Source organism: Asterias rubens, chromosome 2, assembly GCF_902459465.1.
Source record: "Asterias rubens chromosome 2, eAstRub1.3, whole genome shotgun sequence".
Classification (NCBI taxonomy): Eukaryota; Metazoa; Echinodermata; class Asteroidea; order Forcipulatida; family Asteriidae; genus Asterias; species Asterias rubens.
Genome location: NC_047063.1, coordinates 9192767 through 9220722, shown reverse-complemented (window position 1 = coordinate 9220722; position 27956 = coordinate 9192767). Strand labels below are relative to the sequence as shown.

Sequence of the window (27956 nt, the reverse complement as noted above, 5' to 3'; positions counted from 1 at the left end):
AATATGCGCTACTCGGCTAAATCAATCACAAGAACCTTCTCCGCCCTCACAGGTACCCATTTTACCCACAGGGACACAAGTGTCACGACGGGGATTCAAACATAAATTGTAAACTCGGTTGAACAGAAGCACCAGATCTTGAGATCGGTGTTTGGATAAATCTGTCTGTATAAACCCAAACTAAACAGTGTACTCCTATAGTGTCCGCCATACCTCAAAAAGACTAAGTCAGAGTATTTTGAAAACAGCGCACTAGAATTACCAGGCTCCTAACTAAACAGTGTACTCCTATAGTGTCCGCCATACCTCAAAAAGACTAAGTCAGAGTATTTTGAAAACAGCGCACTAGAATTACCAGGCTCCTAGTATTTTATGAGCCTGAACACCAGGGAACCTGTGTTTCTCAAAGACCCTGAACTGGGTATTTTGAGTGGTCCTTTTTTATAGCATTTTAAAATAGCAAAATATGATATGCGGCAGAAAAATATGCTCTTTCAGAGCAAAGCTTTGTGGGAAACAAACACAATTTTAGTTAAGGCCATACGACATTGTTTCATAAAACTGTGATATTAATACTTTAGTAACATCAACCAATATTTACACATTTATATAAGGTATATCATTTCAGGACAGTAAACAAGAAAATACTTAGGCACTTTTTTTCAATTCCTTTTAAATTTTCAAAAATGCCAAGAAGATTGTAATTAAAAAGAAAACTTAAAGAAATTCATTCCAATGTACTTTCATAAAAGAGAAGTTTCGCAAGAGTACAAATTTGGATATAGAGACCGTTCCGATAACTCTATCCATCCATATATGGTGCACGTCAAACTTTGACTCACGGTCATCGTGTTTTGTGTCAGGCAAACAAATCATACAAACACGTTGGCGTAGGTTTTGCAAGTAAACCAAATCCTAAGTAATTTGGTATAAATGTGGTCTTGTTACTTGACTGAATAAATTTTTGGTTTAACTGGTCTTTCTCAGACCAACACTTTATAGGCGTGTAAAGCACGGCAAAAGAGAAACCCTGTTTACACTTTCAAATGTATTACTTACATATGATGTCACCGCAAACCAAATATATATTGATACCCCACCATGTGTAAAATAATTCTTAACGAGCCTAGCCGGTTTTTTAAGGAATGTGTATGAACTCCTGTAGACTTTGTTAACAGCCATCTTAAAGTGGTTAAGCGACCCTAGAACACACAACAAAGAGTTGACGAATCCGTAGACTTGTGAAACCCCTTTAATTTGAGAACACTTCTCAAGTGAATGGAACCTGTTCCAAACTTCCCAAACAGTACAGCCAAGAATGAAAGAAATCGATAAATTATAAATAAATGACAAAGATTGAAAGAAACAAAAAACAAAATGAAATCAATGGGGGAAAAAAATCAGCAACCCCAAACCAGCCAGACTGGAACAGTGAGTCTCCCATCACAATAGACCATTACCATTGATATCAATGTTACCAAACTGAGGCTGGAAGAACAAAATAGTCTGGTTCATATTTGCAAAATGATTATTAGCATTCACTATCGTTATTCGATACGAGGAACATGACCAAGATGGAGGCAGCATGAAAAAGGTTTAGAGGCATGACTTAACCTGCTTTGAGGTTTAATGACAGGGGAAAAGCTTCACCAGTGGTAAGACTGCAGGATTTGCAATCAGAGAGTTGTGGGTTCGAATCCGACCAAGCTAACCGCTGATATCACAATGACTAGAAAGTCTAGTTGATTAGTCACTGAATCACAATTTATTGATTTGTGCAATCCATAATCATAGACAATGTACCAGACTGAAGAGATTGGCTGTTGCCAGCTTGGTGTTTATATCCCCTAGTGGGAGCTTTGCAGAGTTCTCTTATTGGCAGGGGTGTCGTCATTGGAACCATTTGCAGCATTATGTAATGAAGATGGCGACACCGACATATTTTTTTTTGTAACGTTGGTTTTGACTGTATTATCCTCTTTTGTAAATCATTACATCAACTAACTAAAGTTGTTATTTCAACTCCAGCTGACTGCGTTAATATCAACCACCGAAAACACACTATAAATACGTGCACAAGAAAATAATATCACCTGCTTTCGTCTTGTCCATCATTTTTAAACCACCAACCAACACCTCAGATATACATTCGCCTATGGTTGCTAACGTTCGCCAACAGCGGCAGCGCACAACTCGTTTGGACTCAAAATCATTAGCGTTTGTACGCAAACGTTGGCAATGTTTGCGCAAGTGGAACGCATCCCAGCTAAACAAACAAACAAGTACATCAGTGCCCCTGATTCAAGTTAACACTCTATGATATTACAGCTGGTTTCTGACTGCAGCCTGGTCATTTTTCTTGTATGGGTGCCTTTCCTTGCTCCGCCTGTTTGCTGGTAAGGTCCTTCAGTTTTGTCGCAGCCCTGCTACGAGACTCCAGCGCCCCTCGGTGGATTTCTTGCAGTCGGATCTGAACGTCTCCCAGTAAGGGGCGGTCGGCTGGCTCCCCTGCCCAACAGTCGGACATCATATCCCAGCAGGGTTTGTCAAAAACGTTCAGTCTCTCTGGGCGTACGCCTGAAGAGAGAGCAGGAAAAAAACGCAGTTAAAATTAACAGAACAACAAATAAACGATGAAGTAAGTTGACTTGAAATTAATTAATCTACTACAATGTAAATTTGTAGAACGAAAATCTAATTTACCACGGTTAATAAATAAGGGAATAAAAGAGTAGTGACTCGTTCTTAATTGGCCGTTTAAAATTTATATAGAACGAAAATCTAAATTACCGAGTGAGTAAATTTAAATTAATGTATCTACTAAAAGGTAAATTTATAGAACGACGAATATCAAAATTACCAAGTTAATAAATTTAAATTAATGTATCTACTAAAAGGTAAATTTATAGAACGAATATCAAAATTACCAAGTTAATATATTTTAAATTAATGTGTCCATTACAAGGTTAATTTATAGAACGAATATTCTAAATTACCAAGTTAATAAATTTGAAATTAATGTATATTCTACAAGGTAAATTTAAACAACAAAAATAAAGTTAAAATTTAAGTTTATAGAACAAAACTCCAAATTTACAAGCAAATCAACTTGAAATTAATATTCTACTACAAGGTAAATTTATAGAACAATCAAAATTATCAAGTAAGAGGTGATCAAGATGTTCAAGAAAGACTCAGATTTAGATTTAAAAAAATATTTATTGTCATGATAAAAAACATGAAATTTGTCTTCCCTGTGTAAAGGAGACCATACAATACATACAAGAAAAGCACAGCAACAATAGACAACAAGAATAAAATTACAATTTACAGATATATACAAATATAATGATATAAAGAAGACGGTATAAAAAAAACAATAAATCATGAACAAACTTGTCACCAGACTATAGAGACAGTTGCTATGTCACATGATTTGGGGCAAGCTCTTGTATAGCAACCTCCAGATGAGCAGACCCTTTTGCTCATTTTGCCATACACCTTCATTCAAAAAATTGTATGGGTGTTCGCCGTCTCTTTCGTAACTAAGCAAAAGCTTGCCCCTAATCATGTGACATAGCAAATGTCTCAATAGTCCGAGGAATTCAAATGTAAGTGGTAATTTGTGATCAAGCACATCATTGTACCAGACAATATTCAAATCTAACACGCAAATGGCTTATTTCATAAAGCTGCTTAGGCACAAAAAGCAGCTATTATGCTGACCACAATAAGGTTACCAACCAAGCTACCACGTCACATGTACAATTTGTGACTGGAATCCTGCCCATTTCTGCTTAGCAAAATGTGTCAAGCAATCATTTCTGCTAAAGCAGCTGTATGAAATTAGGCTCAGTTAAACATGTTCTTGTGGCCACCTTTCAACAAATAGGATTGCCTAAACTATCTTTATGCATTTATTATAAAGTGGAGGGCAACACAGCTTCTTTTTTTTCTTTTCTTTTTTTGTGATGGGGGGGGGGTGTTTTTCTGGTTTACCTTTCTTGACGGAGCTCCAGAGGTGGTCTTTATTGGCACACTGCTCGAATGACGTTGGTAAGCGGACATGACCTGCGCACACGTACCAGAAGAGAATCCCAAAGGCATACGTGTCCACGCTGCTGTCGTACTTCCCGGAGAAGAGCTCGGGGGCCATGTGGATCGGCGTACCCACAATGCTTCCGCTCATCATGGCTTCCGGTTTGCAGAAGCCGAGATCGGTGATCTTGCCACGGTCGTATTTATCAAGCTGTGGGGGATCAGAAACAAGATAAAATGCGTTTAGTTTAAATTTGGAAACCATTGCCATGAAACTTTTGGTTGTCTTGTGTATTAGCAGATGTCTTTTTGTGCAAGAGTGTTATCATTGAGAGACATGACGTACTAGAAATGTTGTTATTATTATAATAAAAAATACTAATTATTATTATACTGGAAATACTCTATCAACATAGCTTTTTCAACATTATGCAATAGACAATTCACAACAACATATGTTACTCGATTATCTAAAAGGGCACCTTGTCTTTCAAAGTTAATAACCATCATAATTTTTCACCTATGCTAATGTAATATAACAGAAAAACCCTTTTAGAATAAGTTTAGTTTTATCGTGGGATTTGAGGCATTGCATGGTGAAGTATCCATATATATTTGGTTTGCGGTAACACCATGTGTATATCTACTTGCCAGGTTGATTAGGAGACAGTCTCCTGATGATGACAAGAGTAGGCTTGTCGAAACTTTGAGACCAATTAAAGGAACAAGTTGCCTTGAATGGTGAGTTGGTCTTTGAAAAGCATTCATAACCGTTTGTTATAAAATGCATACGGGTAGAAAGATGTTGTAAAAGTAGAATACAATGATCCACACAAACATGCCTCGAAATTGCATGGTTTTTGTTTTACCTCGTCGACTAACACGGTCGGCCAATTATGGAAGCAAATTTTTGACTCCCATAAATGGCCGACCGTGTTAGTTCGCACAGTAAAAGGAAAACCTCGCAATTTCAAGGCACCTTTGTGTGGATCATTGTATTCTACTTTTAAAACATCTTTCCAACCATATGCATTTCAGACAAGCAACTCGTCTGATCCAAGGCAACGTGTTCCTTTAAGAAGTCGTTCCGTGGTAGTGCAGTTAATAACGATCCTATAAACTAAAGTTTAGTCCCAGCCAATTTTCTATACCTTCCGGTTAATTGTTTTTAAAAAGCAGGACAGGTCTTTTCAGTACTGAGGAGCCTCCCGAAAAATCTCCTCTGTGGTAGTAGAATATATGGCAAGACAGTTCTCTAAAAGACAAACTTTATCTGGCAAGTAGACACACACATGGTGTTACCGCAAACCAAATATATGTTTAATTTTATTGAAATTTTTGTTTATTTCTCGCTAATTCTAGACACAATGGCATTGCAAAATACAGAAATCAAGGGCAATCAAAATTTTGATTTAAAGTTGAACTGACCAGCACATTCTTCAGCTTGATATCCCTGTGCACCAGTCCCAGACTGTGCAAGTATCTCATGCCCTCCACCACATCCAGAGCGACCTGCAACCGGCCAGGGAAGTCCAACCCGGCCTTGATAGCTACATGGAGATCCCTCTGTAGTCGGTCCATGATGAGGAGGACGGCCGGGGAGCAACCGTCACCACCGTAGCTGTGGTCCACTACCGACCCACGGAGTGTCACTACCCTCTCGTGCTCGCTTATGGACCTGGGAAAGCACAACAGGAAGAACCGTTATTGTGAGAAGAAATTCCTCTGCTCCGTCAAGCTTCAAACTCCTGGGCCCAATTCCAAAGAGCTGCTTTAATAAAACTTTTTTGTTGTGTGGATAATTTTACACATTTGATGGAGAATACACATCTGATGGAGAATACACATTTTGAGGATAAAACATACTTGATAGAGAATGCACATTTTGTGAATAATACACAATTATTGAAGAAAACACATTTTGTAGATAATGCACATTTGATGGAAAATAAACATTTTGTGGACAATATACATTTTATGGAAAATACACATATCATGGAGTAAACAAATTTGATGGAGAATACAAATTTCATGGAGAATACAAATTTCATGGAAAATACACATTTCATGGAGTATACACTTTTTGTGGATAATACACATTTTGTAGATAATACACATTTTGTAGAAAACATACAATTGCTGGAGAATACACAATTTGTCATGTTTGTAGATAATACACATTTGAGGGATAATACACATTTGATGGATAACACACATTAGATGGATAACACACATTAGATGGATAACACACATTTGGTGGAGAATACACATTTTGTGGATAATACACATTTTGTGGATAATACCGATTTTGTGGATAATACACATTTTGTGGAGAATACCGATTTTGTGGATAATACACATTTTGTGGAGAATACACAATTGGAGGACACTCACCTTGTATAGTGGAACTCCAAGGCTAGGTCATTCCAGTGTTTGTCATCAGGTGGGACTACCGACTTCACAGCCAGCGATGTCAGACCACCCCACGACCTACAGGAGTAAACCACACCATACTGCCCTCGCCCAACCTCACGCTCCAGCTTCGGCATACCTGAGGTGACAAATTACAACAAAAGCTTATGACATACATACATGTTGCAATACTGGTTTTAGTTAGAAGAATTTAGCATTCATTTGTGACTGAACAAGGTACCAGGTATTATTCAAATCAAATTTGCAAACTTTACAAGTAATAATAAATAATAATAAGCAGTTCTTGTATGGCACATAATACAAAAGCGCTTCTGTTATTAAAACGATGGGTTTTAAGTGTAGATTTAAATTGTTCTAGCGTGGAACAGTCTTTCACATTGTTGGGAAGAGAGTTTAGGTGAAGGGCAATTCCATGGTCAGTCGCATTACACTTTTCTGTGTCATTTCTTGATCTTGGTGCTAGTAGTTGTGTGTGAGATATTCTTTCCACTAAGTTTATAGACTGATTTAGTACTTGACTCCCAAGGCTTTGAGTTGATATTAGAAACGTTGTGGGCCCTTGAACTCTGGATGTTACAACGTTGTAAAAAGCGGTCAGTCGCATTACACAGAAAGGAAGGGAATAAATTCACTAGTCACAATTCAAAAGTTTCCTGTAACTATAAAGTTAGAAAAAGTAACCTAGCTCTTATACATGAGTATCCAACAGGATACAAATAAATGGTCAGCAACTTGAACATTTAGGCATACATGGCAAGACCATGGTCAGTGGCATTACGGTCAGTCGCATTAAAGTTTTCCAATCAATTAAGCCAAGCCTACATGGAGCCCAAGCTGAGTTCTTATTTGGCAAAATTGGGTTCATTCCTTGTCAATAACTCAAAATAAATTGATTTCATGTTAGCTTTAACTTTTGAGTCGAAAGAAAGTTGTGACAAATATTTAATTTTTTTTGTCATGTCCATGTTTGCTTGGAATTGCCCTGAAGCATATTGGAAGGAACGTTGACCGTAGAACTTTGTATTCCGGTTTGGCTGTCTGTCTGTTATTCCCTCTCTGTTTTTGTCTTTGTATGTAATTTTGTACATATTTTTGGCTGTAATGTTCTGTGTTTACTTAGAGCATTGAATAACAAAAATTAAAATGTGGAGGGGGTTGGTTTGGCGGTATTTGTCTACAGTTGAAATTAACTACTCACCACACCATGGATTCGGAACACTTGGTTTATTAGTCTGAAAACAGTGAACGATGCACAGGCAACGACAAAGGAGGCAAGGTGGTAGCGCATGGCGCTATCCACACTATCCAACTCTTGAGGGCGCTGTTCACCACTTCCGCTTGCTATCGCTCTACTCCATTTAGTATTCCAGCGCTCATATCTTTGTTCGACATCCTAACAATAATATTGAATTTTTTTAATTTTTGATGAAGTACATACCGTAGAGGACCATGTCTCGTAGTGACGTGCTGTCCAGAGCTAAGCGGGCAAGCCGCGGGGCATGAACCTTCCTCACTCTCATCCTCTGCTCCTCCGTCTTCTCCAGCCGACCGGAATGTTTATTCTCAAGCTGGCGTAGCGATGATGAGAACATGTCATGGGAATTATTCAGTCGAGACCGAAACTGCAACCAGAAGAAGAAAAAAAAGATATTGAAACCAATCAATTGAGACAATACATCTAGGCTGTATTTCATAAGGCTGCTTAAAGCACAAAAAGTAGCTAAGCACAACAACATTATGCTTACTAGAATTTGGGCACCAGCCAAACTACCATGTCAATTGTATAATTTATGAGTGGAAACGTGCTCATTTCTACTAAGCAAAAATTTTTTTTTTTTAAGCTAAGCAATATTTTCTGCTGAACCACTTCTGCTCAACTGTTTTTGAAAACCAGACAAAGGCAAAACAACAAAGTTTCTCAATACGCACCGCTGTTGTGGTTCACTTGTGAGTAATAATCAATGCGTTAACGATGCGTTGCAAAACCTTGGTATTTTAGTATGCTGGAATCTAAGAGTACTCAGATTTATTCCCCATTGAGCTGTATCAATGATAAACAAAAGTGCAAACCTGTCTATTCATTTAAAAGAACTGGACACTATTGGTAATTACTCAAAATAATTGTTAGCATTAAAACTCACTTGGTGAAAAGCAATGGAGAGCTGTTGATAGTATAACACATTGTAAGAAACGGCTTCCTCTGAATTAACATACATGTACATTGTAGTTTTAGAGAAAGAAGAAATTTTGCACGAATTTGATTTCAAGACCTCAGAGTTAGATTTTGAGGTCCCAAAATCAAGCATCTGAAAGCACACAACTTTGTGTGACAAGGGTGTTTTTTCTTCCACTATTATCTTGCAACTTCGACGACCAATTGAGCTCAAATTTTCACAGGTTTGTTTTTTTGTGCATATGTTGAGATACACTAAGTGAGAATACTCACAAACAACAAGCGTGAGTTCCAGTACCTCCTGTCCCAGTTTTCATGAGAGAAACTAGCACAGTACTTGCATACACAAAGGAATGTCCTGTGAATATTATACGATGCCACGTAGATGAGCAGCTTAACAAAATCGGGCCCAACGTCATTTCAACTGTTACCCTTCTTCTATATAAAATAATGAAAGTTTTTAAACCACAAAAAAGTTCTCTTTACTCCAAAAGTGGAATAGAAAACAGCAGAGGATGGACGTACCTGTGAGCAGATACTCTTGGCTAGCTTTGACTCGTCTAGATTGTTGAGCATGTTGAGAGCAATCTTCCTCTTCCAGTCCTTGTCCACAACCGGAGGGGCCTTGAAGGGTTTCATGGATTGTAGAATCTAAAACAGGGATAAAGAGTACATGAACCAGTCAAAATGAGTCTAATGGAATGCAGATAATCTAACAGAGAAACGATAATCTAACAAGCCGGCACTCTACCAATTGAGCTACATGTATCTATAACCTATCTTTGCGGACTCCCCTGGGTGTGATCCTTGGCTACACTGCAGTTAACAGGTGCAGGGCTTCTGACTGGCACCCCTAAACAAAGATGTTGACAAAATAAGGAGACTGCCAACTTACATGTAGGGCTAGATTGATCAATGAGTAAATTGCCAGCGCATTAAACTGAAGGTTGTTGATTCAAATCCCGCTCTAGTAAATTTGTCTTTGTTCAAACCCAAATTTTGTTTATATTTATCCTGTCAGTTTTCCTTGTGGTTTATTCTTGAACATGTTGAATATGAAATGTCGTTTGAACAAATTTCTTTTTACATTCAACTCTAGCAGAGTCTTTCTCACAGGCTAAATGACAACACAACAAACATGAACAGGTAATTATTAGGTAGGTTGTTTAGGTATAGACGATGTGACCTGTGACATCACATGTTTACAAAAGAGACACAGAGCCTGGACTTCCTGCAGGCATGCTTTGTATACAGCTCAATGGAAGAAAACATAAAATCTTACATTTTATGGAGATTGCACTGTCACATTCTTATCAACTTTTGATATGATGAAAAGGGGAACATCTCAAAACTTGACCAGCTTTTACTTCACAACTCTTGGTTTTATGTGGAAATTATGACACAAAATGTCAACTTTCCATAGGACCAGTGTAGTATCTTGACTGCCAGAATACTCAAAGAATGTACAAGGTCACACTTATTGTAAACAAAGTTCACATGGTCTATAGACAGAAGTATAGGCCTATTCACATTTTTGCTTACACAGCTAGCGCAGAAATATGGCGCTTACCCGGCAGTGAGCTGTAGGCACAGACTTTTGTGGTAAACAGACACATTTGGACCTTGTGAAACTGTCTTTGATTAAACCATATATAAAGTACAAGTTCAGGCACTTTTTCTCGAAGCAGAGGGATCCTGTTTCTTTATAGTAACCAACTACTTTCTTGTGTGAGACACATACCTCTTTCATTCGCTCCCAGATGACCTTGATGAATGAGGAACTGGTCTTCACTGTGACTTCCACCTGGTAAGCTGAATTCAAAATCTGTTGTATACAATCAAACCCAAAAGTTTATCAGTCTGATCTGAGGAAAGTCTCACAAAAAGTACATCGAGAAGCATTACAGGGGAGTTTTGAAGGCAGACACTATTGGTAATTACTCAAAATAGTTATTAGCATAAAACCTCACTTGGTGACGAGTAATGGGGAGAGGTTGATAGTAAAAAACAACTGCTCCCTCTGAAGTGACGTAGTTTTCGAGAAAGAAGTAATTTTGCACAAATTTGATTTTGAGACCTCAAGTTTAGAATTTGAGGTCTCAAAATCAAGCATCTGAAAGCACACAACTCCGTGTGACAAAAAGGGTGTTTTTTTTCTTTCATAGTTATCTCGCAACTCCGACGACCAATCGGGCTCAAATTTTCACAGGTTTGTTATTCTATGCATATGTGGAGATACGCCAAGTAAGAAGACTGGTCTTTGACAATCAAAGATCTTAACTGCAAATAGATTGCAGTTGCTAAGAAAAGTATGATGTCACAAACGTAGTGCTTTTTGAAATCGTATCCAAACATATATGCATAACACAAAAATATCTGTGAAAATGAATTGGTCATTGAACTTGCAAGAGAATATATTAAAGAAGAAAAAAAAACTTCTTAAAAGCACTGGACACCTTTGGCAATTGTCAAAGACCAGTCTTCTCACTTGGTGTATCCCAACATATGCATCAAATAACAAACCCGTGGAAATTTTAACTCAATTGGTTGTCGAAGTTGCAAGAGAATAATGAAAGAATAAAACACCCTTGTCGAACAAGTTGTGTGCTTTAAAATGCTTGAATTCCAGACCTCAGCTGAGGTCTGGAGTTCAATTCTAAAATTTGAGTGAGAAATTACTTTTTTCTCAAAAACTACGTTATTTCAGAGGGAGCCTTTTCTCACAAATGTTATAAACTATCAACAACTCTCGATTGCTCGTAACCAAGTAAGTTTTTATGCTAAGAATTATTTTCAGAATTTACCAAGTGTCCAGTGCCTTTAAAGGTGTGGTCATAGATTGGTAAATACTCAACAAAATTAATAACTTGGGGTTGAACAAAGAAAATTGACTAGAGTGGGACTCGAACCAACACCCTCCGGATAACGTGTCTTTTGGGTAAATCAACTTTGCTTCGATATTAAGTTGAATGCCGCACAACCTGAGTAACAAACTCCTTATTCTATTTGGTTTGTTGCGCCTCTGGCGCACCTGTTTGAAACGTGTGTTACCTGTTTTAACGCCATGCTTGCAGTGGTCTCCACCAGTCCTTCATCACCCTTCTCTAAGCTCTCCAGACATCTCGTCAGCGTCCCTACGAAGCTATCATGTAAGTAATCCACAGAGCTGATGAGTTTCTCTACAACGGCCGTGTTGACTCTGTTCAGAGTCAGCTCCTGAATCTGAGCGGTGCATCCTCGGATCTCCTTGGCTTGGCTGATCTCACCATCTATGGATATCTCTAAATCTGTATCCAAACAAACAAAATTCCATGTCAGTTAAATGATACTTCATGGGCGATTGCCTCAATGCCCCCTGGTCATTGCCTTGGTGCCCTTGAAATGCTCCAGTAGAAATTTATAATTTCCAGACAGGGTGGCTTTTACCAAGGAGAAAAACGGGCCTTTGTGCCCTTGCCCTGTCCAAATGAAGCATACACACCTGAGTTAGGGCCTAAACTCGTGTAGCAGGGCGGTTAAGAGCTATGAACTTATGCTTTGGGCCCAAATTTGTGGCTCTGCTTACCGCAAGCAAACAGTGTGGGTGCCTACGGAATCAGGGAATTCTGCACTTATATGTCATTTATTGGGTTAGCAGGAAATATGCGAGTGTCTACACCACATTATTAATGTAGGTAAGCTTTGCTTACACAACTAGCGTAAAACATTGCGCTTGCACAGTTAACGGATAATGGTGATCGTTAGAGCTATGAAATTTGGCCCTGGTGTTTCTGATCAGCATGAGTTGAGATTCAAGTCCCAGTCCAAACACTTGTGTCCTTGAGCTAGATACTTCACCATAAATTGCTTGGTCATTCAGATGGGACATTGCAAGCAGGGTTATACCTTTGGTAATTGTCAAAGACCAGAAGCCTCACTTGGTGTATCCCAATATTTGTAAGCATAAAATAGCATTTGAACCTCAGACGTGGTCATGTATGCTCTGGTTTTGAAAAGCCAAGACCAAGGCTTTTTCTCCTTGGCAAAGGGCATCCTATGTGCAAATTGTAAATTTTTACTTTTTTAAAGGACACTGTATAAAGGCAATGACCAGGGGGCATTGAGGCAATCACCTTCATTGCCTTCATTGCCTCCGTTAAGTATCAGGCCTGGAACCTGTGAAAATATGGGCTCAATTGCTCATCGAAGTTGCAAGAAAATACTGAAAGAAAAAACACCCTTGTTGCATAGAATTGTTTGCTCTCAGATGTAAGAAAGACCCCAGAATACAAGGTCTTCCATTTGTAAACAGAGTGAGATGGCATACAAGAATGTAAGATATTCAGTGGATACAATCGGATGTCCTTGAATTAAAAGCACATCTTGAATCATTGAATCACTTTACAAGACGTTTCAAGGAAAATTCATTTGATACCTTTTTCCTGGTGTACTTCAGCTTTGCTAACACAATATTCCCCTTACCACATACACACAAGCAATCAGGGAAATTGTGTACAACAATCAGAACTCTATATTTAGAACTAAAGGTAATATACAGAATTGGTAGAGTTGACAAAATAGTCAGAGACAGTGTGCATGGTTTGTGTGATCAAACATGTGTACTGTACAGTAGGTCTTCGTGTGCATGGAGATGAATTTCCTGTCATACAGTTAATAAAAGTGCAATGTATACATATCCCTGCCTTAGGTTGTAAAGTGGCTTGTGTTGATACATGTACATGTACTTAAAATATGTTGTGCACACTGACAGCCAATATTGAGTAGCAAAGGTCTCGAATTCAGGCATCTGAAAGCACACCACTTGTGCGACAATGGGTTTTTTCTTCCATTATTCTCTCACAACTTTGACAACCAATTTAGTTCAAATTTTCAAAGGTTTGTTATTTTATGCATAATATGTTGTAATACACCAGGTGAGAAGACTGGTCTTTGACAATTACCAATAGTGTCCAGTGCCTGCACCTTTAACCTGGGATCACACCCAAGTTTACGATACAAACAACCTGGGATATTACACCAAAATAAATTTCATTTAAAGAAAAATTTGGGTGGGCCCACACCCATTGGCCGATCGCTCAAGACGTGGCAGAGCTCCATGTCTACATAACTGCAAAATTACCACAACTGCTTGGATTTAATGCAAGGGACGCGAAGCACAGGGCCAAGTTGAGGAGAGCCATAGGGAGAAAGCAGGCCAACCCAGAACAGACTGGACAGCGACCTTAAAACCGACATGAAATTGCATGATAAGGCCTAATTTTTTTAATTTTTTTAAGTCTACAGAAGCTTTAATGAGACATGACCATTTCCTCGGTGACCTTTGTCAAGTTTCCGGCTCAATGTGTTCGAATACTTATAACATACTTTTTAGTGCAAGTACATGTATGTGTGTAGTGTGGTAATCCATATTACACAAAAAATAAATGATCCTGCACAAAGGCAATGTAGGCAATTGCCTCAATGCCTCTGGTCATTGCTTTGGTGCCATTTAAACTGTTCCATCTTCCAACAAAAATTGTTTATTTCGCTCACCTGATTTCTCCCTCAAAGCAGGGTATATTTTTGGTTATTGTTAAAGACCAGTAACTTCAAAAACCGGTCAGGGAAAAAACGGTGATGAGCACTTTTATTTTGACGTCTAAAGATAAATTGCCCATATTAAAACTAGTTTAAAATAACCAATGCTGAATTCCCCCAATTTAGTACCTTTTTAAAGGCAGTGGACACTATTGGTAAATTACTCAAAATAATTATTAGCATTAAACCTTACTTGGTAACGTCGAGTAATGGGGAGCTGTTTATAGTATAAAACATTGTGAGAAACGGCTCCCTCTGAAGTAATGTAGTTTTCTGAAGTAATGCAGATTTTGAGACCTCGGATTTAGAATTTGAGGTCTCGAAATCAAGCATCTGAAAGCACACAACTTCATGTGAGAAGGGTGTTTGTTTCCTTCATTATTATCTCACAACTTCGACGACCGATTCAGCTCAAATTTTCACAGGCTTGTTATTTTAAGCATATGTTGAGCTACACCAACTGTGAAGGCTAGTCTTTGACAATTACCAATAACAGTGTCCAGTGGCTTTAAGAATAAGACATTGTACACCTACACTGTAAAGGCCGAGTTATAGTCGGTCGCGCGATGGTCGGGCGTCGGAAATCTTGACGCGCGATCATAAAAAGACACGGTTTTCAGGCCTCAGTCTTAGGATTGCGCGCAAGATTTCCGTCGCGCGAGCATCACGCGACCGACTATAACCCGGCCTTAACACTGTACTCCCATAGCAACTGCATACAAATATAATTCAATGTGATGTAGTGCGATTCAGTCACTGAAACTCTACACAGTTGAGTTGGTTCTGTTCATATCAGAGGTTAACTTGTTTTGTTCATTTGACATTGCAAAGACAAAGAGGGACAGCCTCACTCTATGCATGGGCCTATCCCATGCCCCAGACAATGACACTGTGCACAACAACCCATATAAACCGCCACCACACACAAAAACAAGTGCATGTAGAGACCTAACAGCTTTCAGGTGCGGTTCCGCCTGGTAATTGTGGTTTCAACGATGGATCAGTTTTGACTTCCTTTACATGGATATGAAAATAATCCACGAAAGTGAAGTTGTGAAAGTTGTTTAATTGCATTGGATTCCAGGCCTGCCCCTTTACAGCTAAGCAACAACGCCGATAGCCTCCATGCCCCCTGGTGCCCTTGAAATGCTCCAGTAGAAATTTACAATTTCCTAATCAGGCACCCTTTCTTTACCAAAGAGTATGCCTTGGTGCCCATGCCCTTTCAAAAATGAGGCATACACACATGGGATTCTGACCTCTAGTGCTTAAAAACACTGTTAAAGATGAAAATTTCCTTCAAATCTCTCACAATTTTGCCGTTTGGAATTGCTTTTTTTTTTCCATGCACTAAAACATCAACAGTGTATTGCAATTAGGGAGTACTGATTAAAAAATCATGAATTTGCTTCTGGAAATACAACCAGCGGAACATACAAATCTGGTTCTGTACATATTTGTTAAACCTTATGTGAACATTGTGAATCATTGCAAATGCTAGTGCCAGAGATGTGGCTGGTACCCACTGTCATCTCGCTAAAACATGTATGAATTCGCTGTTCTTCATGTGAGCTTGTAAAAATACAGTGACAGTTTCTTGCTGTTTATCTCAGCAATAGAAACTTTATTGGACTGAAAGTTAATCCCAGCAATAGAAACTGTATGGGACTGAAACTGTTATTGGTATAATTTTACCTAGATATTTATACATTCATAAATCAGCATTAACTTTGACAAAAACAGCATGATGGCAGGATTCCACACTGTTCATGTTCAATGTTGTGGCGCCATGAAGCTGCATTCTTAGTTTGACTGCGCCCCTTTTCTGGGACATTGTATTGTAAGCTTTTAATGCACAGTTGACAATTTTGATTTATTTTCGGCAAAATAAACGTTGGGGTGCACAGTGTGTTTTGTTCAGAGCGCTGGTGGAACTGTTGAGTTATACGAGCAGGCCCATTTGGCACCAACAACAGCGATTTAAATGCTGGTTGAGTGAACATTATGGTAAATCATGTACCAATGGCTCTTTTATAAGCCAACACTCCTTCAAAAAGATGGTTGCATACACAACTTTATAATTAGATACTTTGATGTATGTACATGTACATCCTTGCGCTTACAGCGAACTGCAGTCAATTCACAGATAAAAAGATGGCCTTACTACGGTATCATAATCAAACTACATGTAACTGAATACACAGAATTGTTTAAAGGAACATTACAGTATTGGTTTTGTTGCTAGCAGTGTAAGCACGTTATGTAATCCACCATACATAAACTGACAAACCTGTAGAAGTTTGAGACCGAATAGTGAAAAATCGATCACAAATTTGGCATGGCATCGATACCAAAACAAAAATGAATATACCGCTCACTGAACGATAAACTCCAAACGCGAAATCAGATTTTTTATTTGTCATCAAGTATGAAATTTCAGACAGAAATATTTCAAGGGTTGTTTTCTACTATCATCATCATAAGGCCGTGTAAGTTTTATGTAAATCTGTGATCTTCACGATTTTTGTTTCTTACCATTTCTGTAACGTTCCCTTAAATCCATAAACAAAAAAAACAAGTTGATGGAAACTCTTCACTGTTGTTATCTTGAGGTCAAAGTCAATTTCTGTTTGTCGGGTTGAAATCCGACCTTCCTAATGAGTAATAGAGAATTTAGACCATAGAGTTTAGAACCCTTTCAAATGACATCATCCTCTACCAGGCAACTGTGGTTTTGGCGGCAACCAAAGTTCAGGATGCATTGCCTTTCTGTGCAAAAACATGCACAGTACATGTATTACATGTAGAATGACTAACATTGGATGTTGATCAACCCACCCCCCCCAACCCCCCCCCCCCCTCCCCCCACCACCATGACTTCCATTATCAACATCAGCAAATACAATCAATCATCTGCATGTGGCATATGCATGACATGCATGAGGTTAAGGTCATAGACCTTGGTAAAAATCCACAATTAAAATATGACCTTGAAAACCTTTTTTTTAGCTGCCCACAAGGATAGTTGAGAAGTGGTGTTGACTACACCTCATACACATAGATTCTGCAATGTCATTGATTTATCACTTACAATGTACACTAGAAAGGCGGACCAACGTACATGTACTATACCATTAGCAACCAATGTACTAGGCCTATACCATTAACAACCAGGGTGCTGTACCAAGGCATCTATACATGTATGGGGTGTTATAAAACAAATATTGACTGCTTTTTACTTGTGCTTCGGTTAAAATTACGCGCCCTCGGTGATCCCCTGAGCATTCTATTTTTCTCGAGGCGCAGTATACATTGTGTACTACAGTATCCCATATCAGTTTTTACTATACCAGTTTTTAAAGGCAGTGGACACTATTGGTATTTACTCAAAATAATTATTGGCATAAAACCTTTCTTGGTGACGAGTAATGGGGAGAGGTTGATGGTATAAAACATTGTGAGAAACGACTCACTCTGAAGTGCCATAGTTTTCGAGAAAGAAGTAATTTTCCATGAATTTGATTTCGAGACCTCAAGTTTAGAACTTGAGGTCTCGAAATCAACCATCTAAACGCACACAACTTCGTGTGACAAGGGTTATTTTTCTTTCATTATTATCTCGCAACTTCGATGAACGATTGAGCTAAAATTTTCACATGTTTGTTATTTTATGCATATGTTGAGATACACCAACTGTGAAGGCTAGTCTTTGACAATTACCAATAGTGTCCACTGCCTTTAAGTGCCACAAAGACAATGACAAGGGGCACGGAAGCAATAGACCGATCCGTTAAGCTCCGCCCCATTGCGTATTGACCAATCACATCCAACTGCACAACCAAAAGTCTGACACTATAAAGTCTGACATGTGTACACGTATGCTTGGCACACTCAGCAGAGTTGTGCAGAATGGCATTGGAGAGGCTCACGTGTTCTTGCTCACAGGTGCGCCGTGGGCGGAGCCTAATGGATCGGTGTATTATCTTTGTTGCCTTTGTGAGTAGTACATGTATATGAGCCCTCACTGATTAATTTAAAGGAACAATACTAAATTGGTAAGAAACCAAAATCGTGAAGACCACAGATTTACAAAAAACTTACACGGTCTAATGATGATGATAGTTGAAAACATCCCTTGAAGTATTTCTCTCTGAAATGTCATATTTGATGAGAAATAAATAATCTAACTTTGAGTTTACCGCTCAGTGAGCGTTTTATTCATTTTATTTTGGCATCCGATCGATGCAATGCAAAATTTGTATTCGGGTTCACTATTTTCTCATGACCCAGATGGCCGATCGATCTCAAACTTCTACAGGTTACCGTTTGTCAGTTTATGTACGGTGGATTACATAAAGTGCTTACACTGCCAGTCAACTGTTTTGTAGCAAAAACCAATTCTGTAATGTTCCTTTAAATAATAAATAAAAAAATAGTTTTAAAGTTTTCTTGTGTACTACCTGAAAACTGAAAGTTCTCTGCTTCTTGTAAGAGAGGTTCTTTCATGTCTTGGATGGTCTCCTGTATCAGTTTCCGAATCTCCTCTTGTCTCTGATTGGCCAGTTCCTTGAGAGATTCGAATAGCTCCGCCTCACGTTGCCTGGCGTAGTCTATCCTACGGGGTGTAATCTGTATGTCTCGCTGCATGTCAAAGGCTGTCGTGATGAACATATTCATGCACTGGAGGTGAAGATCATGGAGGATGTTGGTGGCTCGTGTGAGGTACAACTGAAGCACCTGGTGCACATAGACCAGTATACCCTGCATGTTGTAAAGTTTCTCCAACCGACTCTGACTCAGGTCGGCCTCAGTCGGGGACAGGCCTCCTTTGAAGACCGACCCCTCCGTCGGATCTTTCAGGAATCCCATGCCGCGCAGCTGCCCCTGCAAGATGTCCTGGAACCTTGAGGGGTTCCTTGGCGCGGGGGACACAGCCCTCGTACTACCTCCTTGATCATCGCCTCGGAAACTCAGGTCCTCATTATTGCTATCATAAGCCGAGTCATCCCCCACATCCTCCCCACCGTGCGACTGTCTAGGTGAACTCTCCTTGTGAGGGCAGCAGTCTAGAAACAGCACCGGCAAACCAGCAAGGACTAGTCTCAGCTCCAGCAGGTCATTTTGATCTTCCTTGGTCAGGTAGTCCTTCTCAATCCCAAAGAGCACAATAGGAAGCATTCGCGAAGAGTACTGGTTGTAGAGTTTAACCGAGTTCAGGTCTGGGCAGTTGTGGGGTGCGACAACAACCTCGGCCTTCGTGGCAAGCAGCGGATGGTTGAGAGTTACTTCCGTTGTTGCCTGCGCCGTACATGGATCACCGAGATCTTCCGGTCTGATTTCAATATCCCGCTGCGGGAGCGCCGTCCAGTTTGTCTCCGGACTGTAATCCCCGTTCAGTAACTCAAAGCTGTCCATAAGCGTGGTGAGAGAACACCGCCTCTCGGTACCGTACCGGAATCGCAGCGCTCGCCAACTCTTGGCATTGTCTGAGCTATTTGTCACCCGCAGCAGCTGCTCGCCGAACAGTCTGTTGACAATGGTAGCTTTGGCTGTGTAGGTCTGGCCATAGATCAAAAGGCAAGGTGGATCACTGACAATGGACTTCATAAAAGATTCATCCTCATCTTGTAATAATAGGGCCGAGACACGCTCTGTATGATAAAGAAGGGAAACAAGAAATTCTTTAAGTTTTCTAGCACAAAAGCAGGCTTGGAATTACATTGAGGCCGTGGTTTCTGTTGTCCTGGTCTTGGTGCGCCTTCAAAAGTTTCCCATAGACTTTTAGATTTTCCAATGGAAGTGTCCTTTGCGAAAAGAAATGCCCATGCCCTCTTATAAAACAGAAACCTCAATGTAAAAGAACTGTACAAATATGTCTAAAATGTCTTTAACCCACATACATCATAGTGGGCATAGGATTTGAGGCATTGCATGGTGAAGATATTAGGTTTGCGGTAACATACACACCATGTGTGTATCTACTTGCCAGGTAGAGTTTGTTCTTTAGAGAACTGTCTTTCTTTATTCTACTACCGCGGAGTAGATTTATCGGATGTTCGGTAGACTTCTCAGATCTGAAAAGAACTGACCTGCTTATTAACTAATACCTGGGCGGAAGGTAGAAAATCGGCTGGGACTACAACTTTCGCTTATATGATCGTAATTAATCGCTCTACCGCGGAGTGAGTTCTAGAATTGGTCTCAACATTTCGACTAGCTTGCTCTATAGTCATCATCAGGTGACTGAGATGACTGGGACTAATGTTGCTTGTACCAAAATGACCATAGCGACAGCAAGATTTGAACTACTTCCACTCAACCCAAAAAGGTCAAAGGAATGGTAAATGTCCTAAATTGATATTTTACAAAGTTTTATACTAACCACAGTATATTCCTATACAAAAAACCTCTGACTTGCTCTTTATTTTAAAGACACTCTCGAAATCAAAATGACTAGTTCAAAAATCAACATCAAGCCTTTTGGCCATGTGCTAAAAAAGGGTGCAGATTGAATTTGGTGGGCTCCTAACCAAAAACATGGCTTCAAATAAAAAATTAAAAACTAAAAAGGGAAAAGTAACGAATACAAAACACAATATTTTCTTTGTGTCTATTATATCACAAGTCTCTCTTGCCGTAGTCCAATGTCCATTAAATCTAAATTTTGTAAAAAGAATTGCAAGCAAAGAATGTCTTGTAAAGAAACTGACTCTACCTTCAGGGAAAATGCACTTAGTGCCATTGTAAGATCTTGAATAGACTTGCGCGCTGTCAATAAATACCTCTACCTGTATTTATTTTCAATATTTGTTCAGTTCTGAACAGTTCTGAAGCAGTGTCAATAAAGTCTGACTATTGTAAACTAAACAAATTTATTAAGTAACAAATGAGGAGAAGCTGAAGAGAACAGAGCCAAATTTCAGAAACTTTGCATGGCAGGATGTAGTAAAGTTTGCAGTGTTGGGATTAAGCACTCAGAATAACTTATTATACAATTCAATTAAATTCAATTACAAATAATTTCCACTTAGAATTGTGCCAAAAAAAATTTGCTTGTAAATATCAGTGCTTTCTGCACAACAAGCTGATTGATGAGATAGGGCCCTGGGGTCGATTTCACAAAGATTTAAGATTGATCGTAACTGCAAATCAATCGTAGTTGCTATGAAAATGGTGATGTCACAATACAAATTACTATGGTGATACTGGAAAATTGTCTTGCGATGAATTTTATTGCTTTGTGAAATCGGCGCCAGACCTCCTCCCCTAATATGGTATTAGAACACCACTTGTGATTGGGTGAACATACACATACATGGTACAATCAAGTTCCAATGGCTCAGTACAGACCAGTATTATTTACAAAGCTCAGACAAAACTAATCCCATAGATCATTTATGAAATCAACCTTGGCCCCAAACCAGTTCCCATTCAACAAATCCTTCTCTGAACATGAATCCATGTAAAAACGAATGAGCAGTGCACATAAAATGTTTTAAACATTACATGAAGTTTTTTACCAATTGTTGGCTTTCATTTTCTGACACTATGGTTTATACTAATTCATATACTGAAATTTTGTTTTGTCACTTTAACATATCTAACAGTACCCTGTGTTTTTAGGCACCCTGCTCAGTCTAATTGTAAAAAAAGGTACCAATAAAGTTGAAATGAAAACGTTGCAAAATGCAACTGATTGCAACGGAAGACTGTGTAGTGAACATAGTCTACATCAGCCTATGGTATTTCCCCTGGTTTAGGTAAATGCACCATTACATGCATTGAAGTTTGGTATAGACTTGATTGCACAATTGTATGTCAGGGCCATGTAGAACCCAGCTATTTGAAGCACAGTCACAATTAGTAAATATAATATTAATGTTATGAATGTGTTTATCACATTCAACAACAGCACACCATTTTATGTACAGTGCATTTTGTATAAAATGATTGCTTGAATGGTTAGAATGTATACATGTACATGTACCTCATTGTATTGCATTAAAGCAATGGCACAACATCGGTAAACAGTATTGTCCAAAGGCCCACACTTTGTGTATCACAACTTAAAATAACAAACCTGTAAAAATTTTGGCTCAATCTGTCATCAGAGTCAGGAGAAAATAATGGGAAAACACACCCTTTTTCCCGCACGTTTTACCGTGCCATGACATGTATTTAAAATAAACCTGTTATTCTCGATATCTAGAATTGAAATTGTTTTAATGTTTTCTCAAAAACTAAAGCATTTCACAGAATAATTTTTCAATGGAAGTCTTTCACCTTTACCTTCCATAAACCCTGTAAGTTATTTGTAAATCTGTGAACTTTTAATTTTTGTTCTGTTCAGAAAGAAAGTGTCCAATGGCTTTAAGCCCCTCCTACATTACATGTACTCCTGGTTAAATTTTACAGCGAGTTGACTAAAATTTGTTCACCACTGACTGTTAAAACACTTTCAATTTATGACATTGTCTAACATAGAATCCTTCATAGGGATTGACACAAAAGGGACAAACAGGAAATAAAAATATATACACTAAGTTTATCTAACATATTTACTAGGTCTTCATCATAAATTAATCTATTTCTACCTCCATGTTTTTAAGTTGAACATTTGTTCCTGCTTAGAAAGATACAGGAATCTCTGTATTGCTGTGGTTGTGTTTGACTCACACAGAGAAAGCTCCGAGTGTATCACAGATTGTTTACAACTTCATGCAGGCCTTGAACTTTGCTCTTGCAGGGGCACAACAATTTCTCGCAGGTAAGGGCATCCTCCACTATTTTAAATTTGTATTGGAACTTTGCACAGGGCAGCCCGGCAATTGCTGTGGGTGCCGGCGGTTATTTCTATGCCAGCATGTAAAATAAGAAATGTGAGGTTTTCTTTTCCCAAGTACACATGGCGTGGTTAAATTAATTAATTTCAAAAAGCAAAAAGGGCAAACGCAAAATGGGGAATGGATGCAATGGAAAATGAGCAGCTGCCATACAGTATTCCAGTCTTTTAAAAATGCAGAGTTGGGCCTGAGGGTCGCCTGGGAGCCATCCTTTATTTGATCACCAAGCCAGCTGATGACCTTGTTTCAACTACAGACCAAGGACTGTCATGTACATTGTATCTTCATGCAAACCAAAATCTCCAGTCATGCTTTCTTAATTTCTTTGTCTACCTTCAGTTAATTATTAACGAGCTGATATTAGGAGTTGACCCTTGTTTTGGGGTTTTTCAATTTTATTGTGCGCTGAGGCCCCTACAGATTGCATAGACTTTGACATTACAGGACTGTCTCATGCAGATTGGTTTTATTGATTAGGTCCTCCTACAGGCAATAGGAATTGTACTGTCATTACCAAGCACCAATTTGTGTTACTTCAATAGTTGGGCCAGTGCATCCCATTTGGGCACTGCCTTAAATTGGTTGACACATGGAGGAATGGTTGACAGGTGTAGTCGTGTCTGAAACGGCGATTTCGGTAACAGCTTTGGCTAGATTGCGCGCGTTTGCCTATTCTTCAACACTATCAGACGCAAGCTTTAGCTGTGGCAAAAGTCGCTATTTCGGACATGGTCTATATCTGAAGTTGGGCTAACCCTAACTACAGATGGGAGAACAATCAAGTTGGGACTCAACTCAATTTGGGAACTCCCTTATATTGGTTGATAGTATTGTCTGAAGTTGGGCTAGTCCCACCTACAGATGGGCAACCATCAAGTTTAGGACTCAACTTAATTTGGGAATTCCGTTAAATTGGCTGACAGTTTGAAGTTGGGAAGTTGTCAGTATCGTTCATTCCTTTACAGTTGTCAAATTACATGCCTATAAATAAATGGCTAATGTTTCTGTTTCATTTTTACACACAGAAGAAGAATCACTGTGCTATGTTAGTGTGCTACTTTAACATTTTGCTGGTTAATATTATGGACAAGTGGACTTGACTGAAAAAAACAGGACTATCAACAGCCAACTTTTAAAGTGGACTTTTTCAAGAAACTAAGATAACAGTAGGGCTCAGTTTCTCATTTTGACACAAACATAGCATTTAATGTGATCTATTTAGATCACATTAAATAATGCGTTATTGCAAAATATTAACTCTCTGTAAAATCTTGCTTTTCCTCATTGATGGCAAGGCCCAATGTCATGACTTTGCTTACCAATGAATTCTGCGCAAGCCATTTAATAAGCAAAGAATAAGAAATGAAATGTTTTGAAGCAACCTAGAGTCACATTTGCCATATGCGCACGTAGCTAAAATTCCCTGCTGACCTATGAAATACACTTGATGTAAGGGATTTAAAGCCATTGGACACTTTCTGAACAGAACAAAAATTAAAAGTTCACAGATTTACAAATAACATACAGGGTTTATAGAAGGTAATGGTGAAAGACTTCCCTTGAAATAATATTCCATGAAATGCTCAACTTTTTGAGAAAAACATTAAAACAATTATCAATTCTCGCTATATCGAGAATAACGGATTTATTTTAAACACATGACATGTCACGGCGAAACGTGCGGAAACAAGGGTGGGTTTTCCCGTTATTTTCTCCCGACTCTGATGACTGATTGAGCATAAATTTAAAGCAGAGAAAGTTAAATACAAGAACAAGATTGAAAAGACTCTGACTCAGAACAATATGAAAAAGGTTTGGGAGGGAATGAAACTCATGAGTGGCTATTCAAATAGATCAGAAAAAGTAGCCAATTACCAGACACATCAGTTGAGTATGCTAATAAGTTGAATGAGTTTTATAACCATTTTGATAAATATGATTTTCATAAAGAAATTGATAACCTTCATGATGTACTTCAACAAGATTTAGATCCCTATGAGCTAAGTGTTTCTGAACAAGAAGTTTGCCGTCAGTTTAAAAAACTGAATACATCTAAGGCAGCCGGACCGGATGGAATTTCCGCAAAGCTTTTACAATCATGTTCGGGTCAGCTTTCTAGAATTTTAACCTTTATTTTAACTTGTCTTTTAGTACCCGTTCTATTCCACAACTTTGGAAATGCTCTTGTATTATTCCTATACCTAAGCATTCTAGTGTTACATGCATGAATCATCTCCGGCCAGTGGCCTTAACAGCCATACCAATGAAAGTGTGTGAAAAACTGTTTAAGAATGTTTTGTTTGATTTTGTATCTGGCTATTTTAACAGTGTTAGATAAATTATATGCTCACTTAGAACAGGTTCGCTCTAATAGTTCAGCTAGAGTGATGTTTTTTTATTTCTCGTCAGCATTTAACACTATTCAGCCTCATGTACTAATTCAGAAACTACTAAACCACTGTGATGTACCTAAGTCTCTATTGTCCTGGATTTTAAATTACTTGACAAATCGTTCTCAGTATGTTAAAATTAATGCTGCTGGCACACAATCTAGTTTGATTTATTCGAATACTGGTGCTCCACAAGGTACGGTTCTTGCTCCATTCTTATTTTCATTATATACATCAGATTGTAGGTCTTCCAGTGTTTTTTTTCTCAATTTCAAAAGTTTATTATAAACTTATCGCCCAGACTCCGGTATTTTTCTTATCGCTTTTTAGTGTTTTTTCTTGTAATTGTATATAGCCATTGTCTGTTTTGTAATGTTTTCAATGTGTCAATGTTTTTACTGTATGCGAGCATTTGAATTACCCTTTTTGGGATATAATAAAGATTATTGTATTGTATTGTATTGTATTGTAAATTTTCACAGGTTTGTTATTTTATATATCAGTTGTGATACATGAAATGTGGGCCTTTGGACAATACTGTTTACCGATGTTGTGCGATTGCTTTAAACTAGTATGGGAATTTCTGTGCATGTTGTGGTGTACTGTAGTCAATGTGGCAGATTGCAGAAACACTTGCATCGGGTCCTACTACTTGCCGTTAACTCGCCGTCAACTCACGTGTGCCGTCGACGCGCCGTCAACTCCTCCAATATACATTAAATTCCACAAAAGTATTATAGCTAAAAGAGAATTCGCGTAAGGATTAGATTACATTTCGGAATACAAATTTAGGGTTTTTTCTCGAGAAAAAATTATTCCAAAAAGCAAAACCGTCGGCCCCCGTCTTGCTTTTTCACATGGATTAGTCTTGGCCCAAGATGTCAATGATTTGTACTATTTTTTTTTCAACACACAGTCATTTTTGTAAAATGAAATTTTACCAAAAACTATGAGAAAATGTAGTTTAGCCCAGACTTAAAGGGAAGGTACACATTTGGTAATTACTCAAAACAAATGTTAACTTAAAATCTTACTTGGTAACGAGCATTGGATTTTTGGAGAGCTGTTGGTAGTATAAAACATTGTGGGAAACGACTCCCTCTGAAGTAACGCAGTTTTTGAGAAAGAGGAAATTTCTCACTAAAATAATAAAACACTTCTAGCTAGAAGTCTTTTATTCGTATCGGAAGCAAACAAATTCGTCCAACAAGGGTGTTTTTTCTTTCATCATGTTCTCGCAACTTCGATGACCAAATGATCCCAAATTTTCACAGGCTTGTTATTTTTTGGTTATGATGGGATACACCAAGTGATGACACTGTCTTTGACAATTATCAAACGTGTACAGTGCCTTTAACACTTCCATGCCCCATTTATAAAATTTGTTCTGTAAATTTAATGAGTTGACGGCACGAACATGAGTTGACGGCAGGTCAGCGAGTTGATGGCAAGTAGTAGGACCGCTTGCATCTGTTTAATGAAGTTCCTGTGGTCATGTTTCAATGGTTTAATTTATGACAAAAGGCACTGCAAACCCTGTACTTTATTGAAGACCAACACTTGAACACCCTGAATATTGCTACTGCATTTGTTAAGCCTTCCGTACCTCAACTTTCTACCTTCATGCTCAAACTGAGCTTTTTTTTCCCCCATCCCAGTGAAACAGTTCAAATCTGTTTGGGATAACTTTCCGTATGGCGCCACCACTTTTTCACTCATTTTTACAAAAAGGGATATATCAATGAGGTAAATTAGATACTATATTATTTCATATCGAATGAAAAAGTGGTGGCGCCATGCGGAAACTTTTCCTCTGTTTGTTGTCAATGAGAAAACAACTTATATTCAAGTACACACATAATATGGGTGTCCAAACAAAGTCAGAGTTACGAGACCCGGGTCCCAACAACTGACTGGTTGGACTCGCCGACTTTTGCCCAAACATTTTGTTTTGTTGGGGCTCTGTATGCAGGCAGGCAGTTAGAAGAGTAGGCCGCCCAGACTAGACTAGAGGGCCTGACCCACTTTCCAAATTGAAGTTTCCCCACTTTCCAAAATGAAGTTTCATTGACAAAACAAATTATTAAATAATACTTTGTTTACTGAAAATAATCCCACATGGGTAAACTTAAAGAGAACATTATTTGTAAGTCGCGAAGCAAAACAACAAAATAACGCCAGTCATGCCACACAGCTAGCTATTTATTGCACATGGGTGGAGGTCATGTGAACCAAAACATACGGACTTAAAAGTAAAACAGACACAATTCACCAACACCAAAAAAACTCATATAAGACATAAAAAACATAAACAAACTTCTGCATTTCTTCCCCCTTACCGTCTTCAAAATGACCACAAGTCCTCAGTTCTGCAAGGGAGACGTTAGAGTCATATATAATCTTCTTTAAATGCTTGGAGAGGCCGCTAAATTGGCGAAATTCCCAAGCTAAATCGCGGTTTCTAGACCGCGAACGGCGTTCCGCCATGACGGCTCGCGGACA

General features: G+C 38.6%; 1 protein-coding gene across 1 annotated transcript; it reads right to left on the bottom strand.

The window, feature by feature from the left end:
- Positions 1-61: 61 nt before the first annotated feature.
- LOC117306866 (dual serine/threonine and tyrosine protein kinase-like) lies at positions 62-27956 on the bottom strand. Its single transcript, XM_033791424.1, has 10 exons — positions 27794-27956; positions 18682-19872; positions 11696-11931; positions 10386-10469; positions 9170-9295; positions 7910-8093; positions 6433-6589; positions 5467-5716; positions 4000-4249; positions 62-2577 (listed from the first exon to the last, which is right to left on the bottom strand). Exons 1-10 carry the CDS (start codon positions 27939-27941, stop codon positions 2351-2353), a joined length of 2853 nt encoding a protein of 950 aa, XP_033647315.1. The 5' UTR covers positions 27942-27956; the 3' UTR covers positions 62-2350.

Excerpts from the sequence above, each read along its gene's own strand:
- LOC117306866 (XM_033791424.1), bottom strand. The coding sequence starts at position 27,941 with ATGGCGGAACGCCGTTCGCGGTCTAGAAACCGCGATTTAGCTTGGGAA. Across the intron at positions 10,470-11,695 it reads CAAGCATGGCGTTAAAACAG|ATTTTGAATTCAGCTTACCA; the intron begins GTAACACACGTT and ends TGTATACAACAG. Across the intron at positions 5,717-6,432 it reads TTGGAGTTCCACTATACAAG|GTCCATAAGCGAGCACGAGA; the intron begins GTGAGTGTCCTC and ends GTGCTTTCCCAG.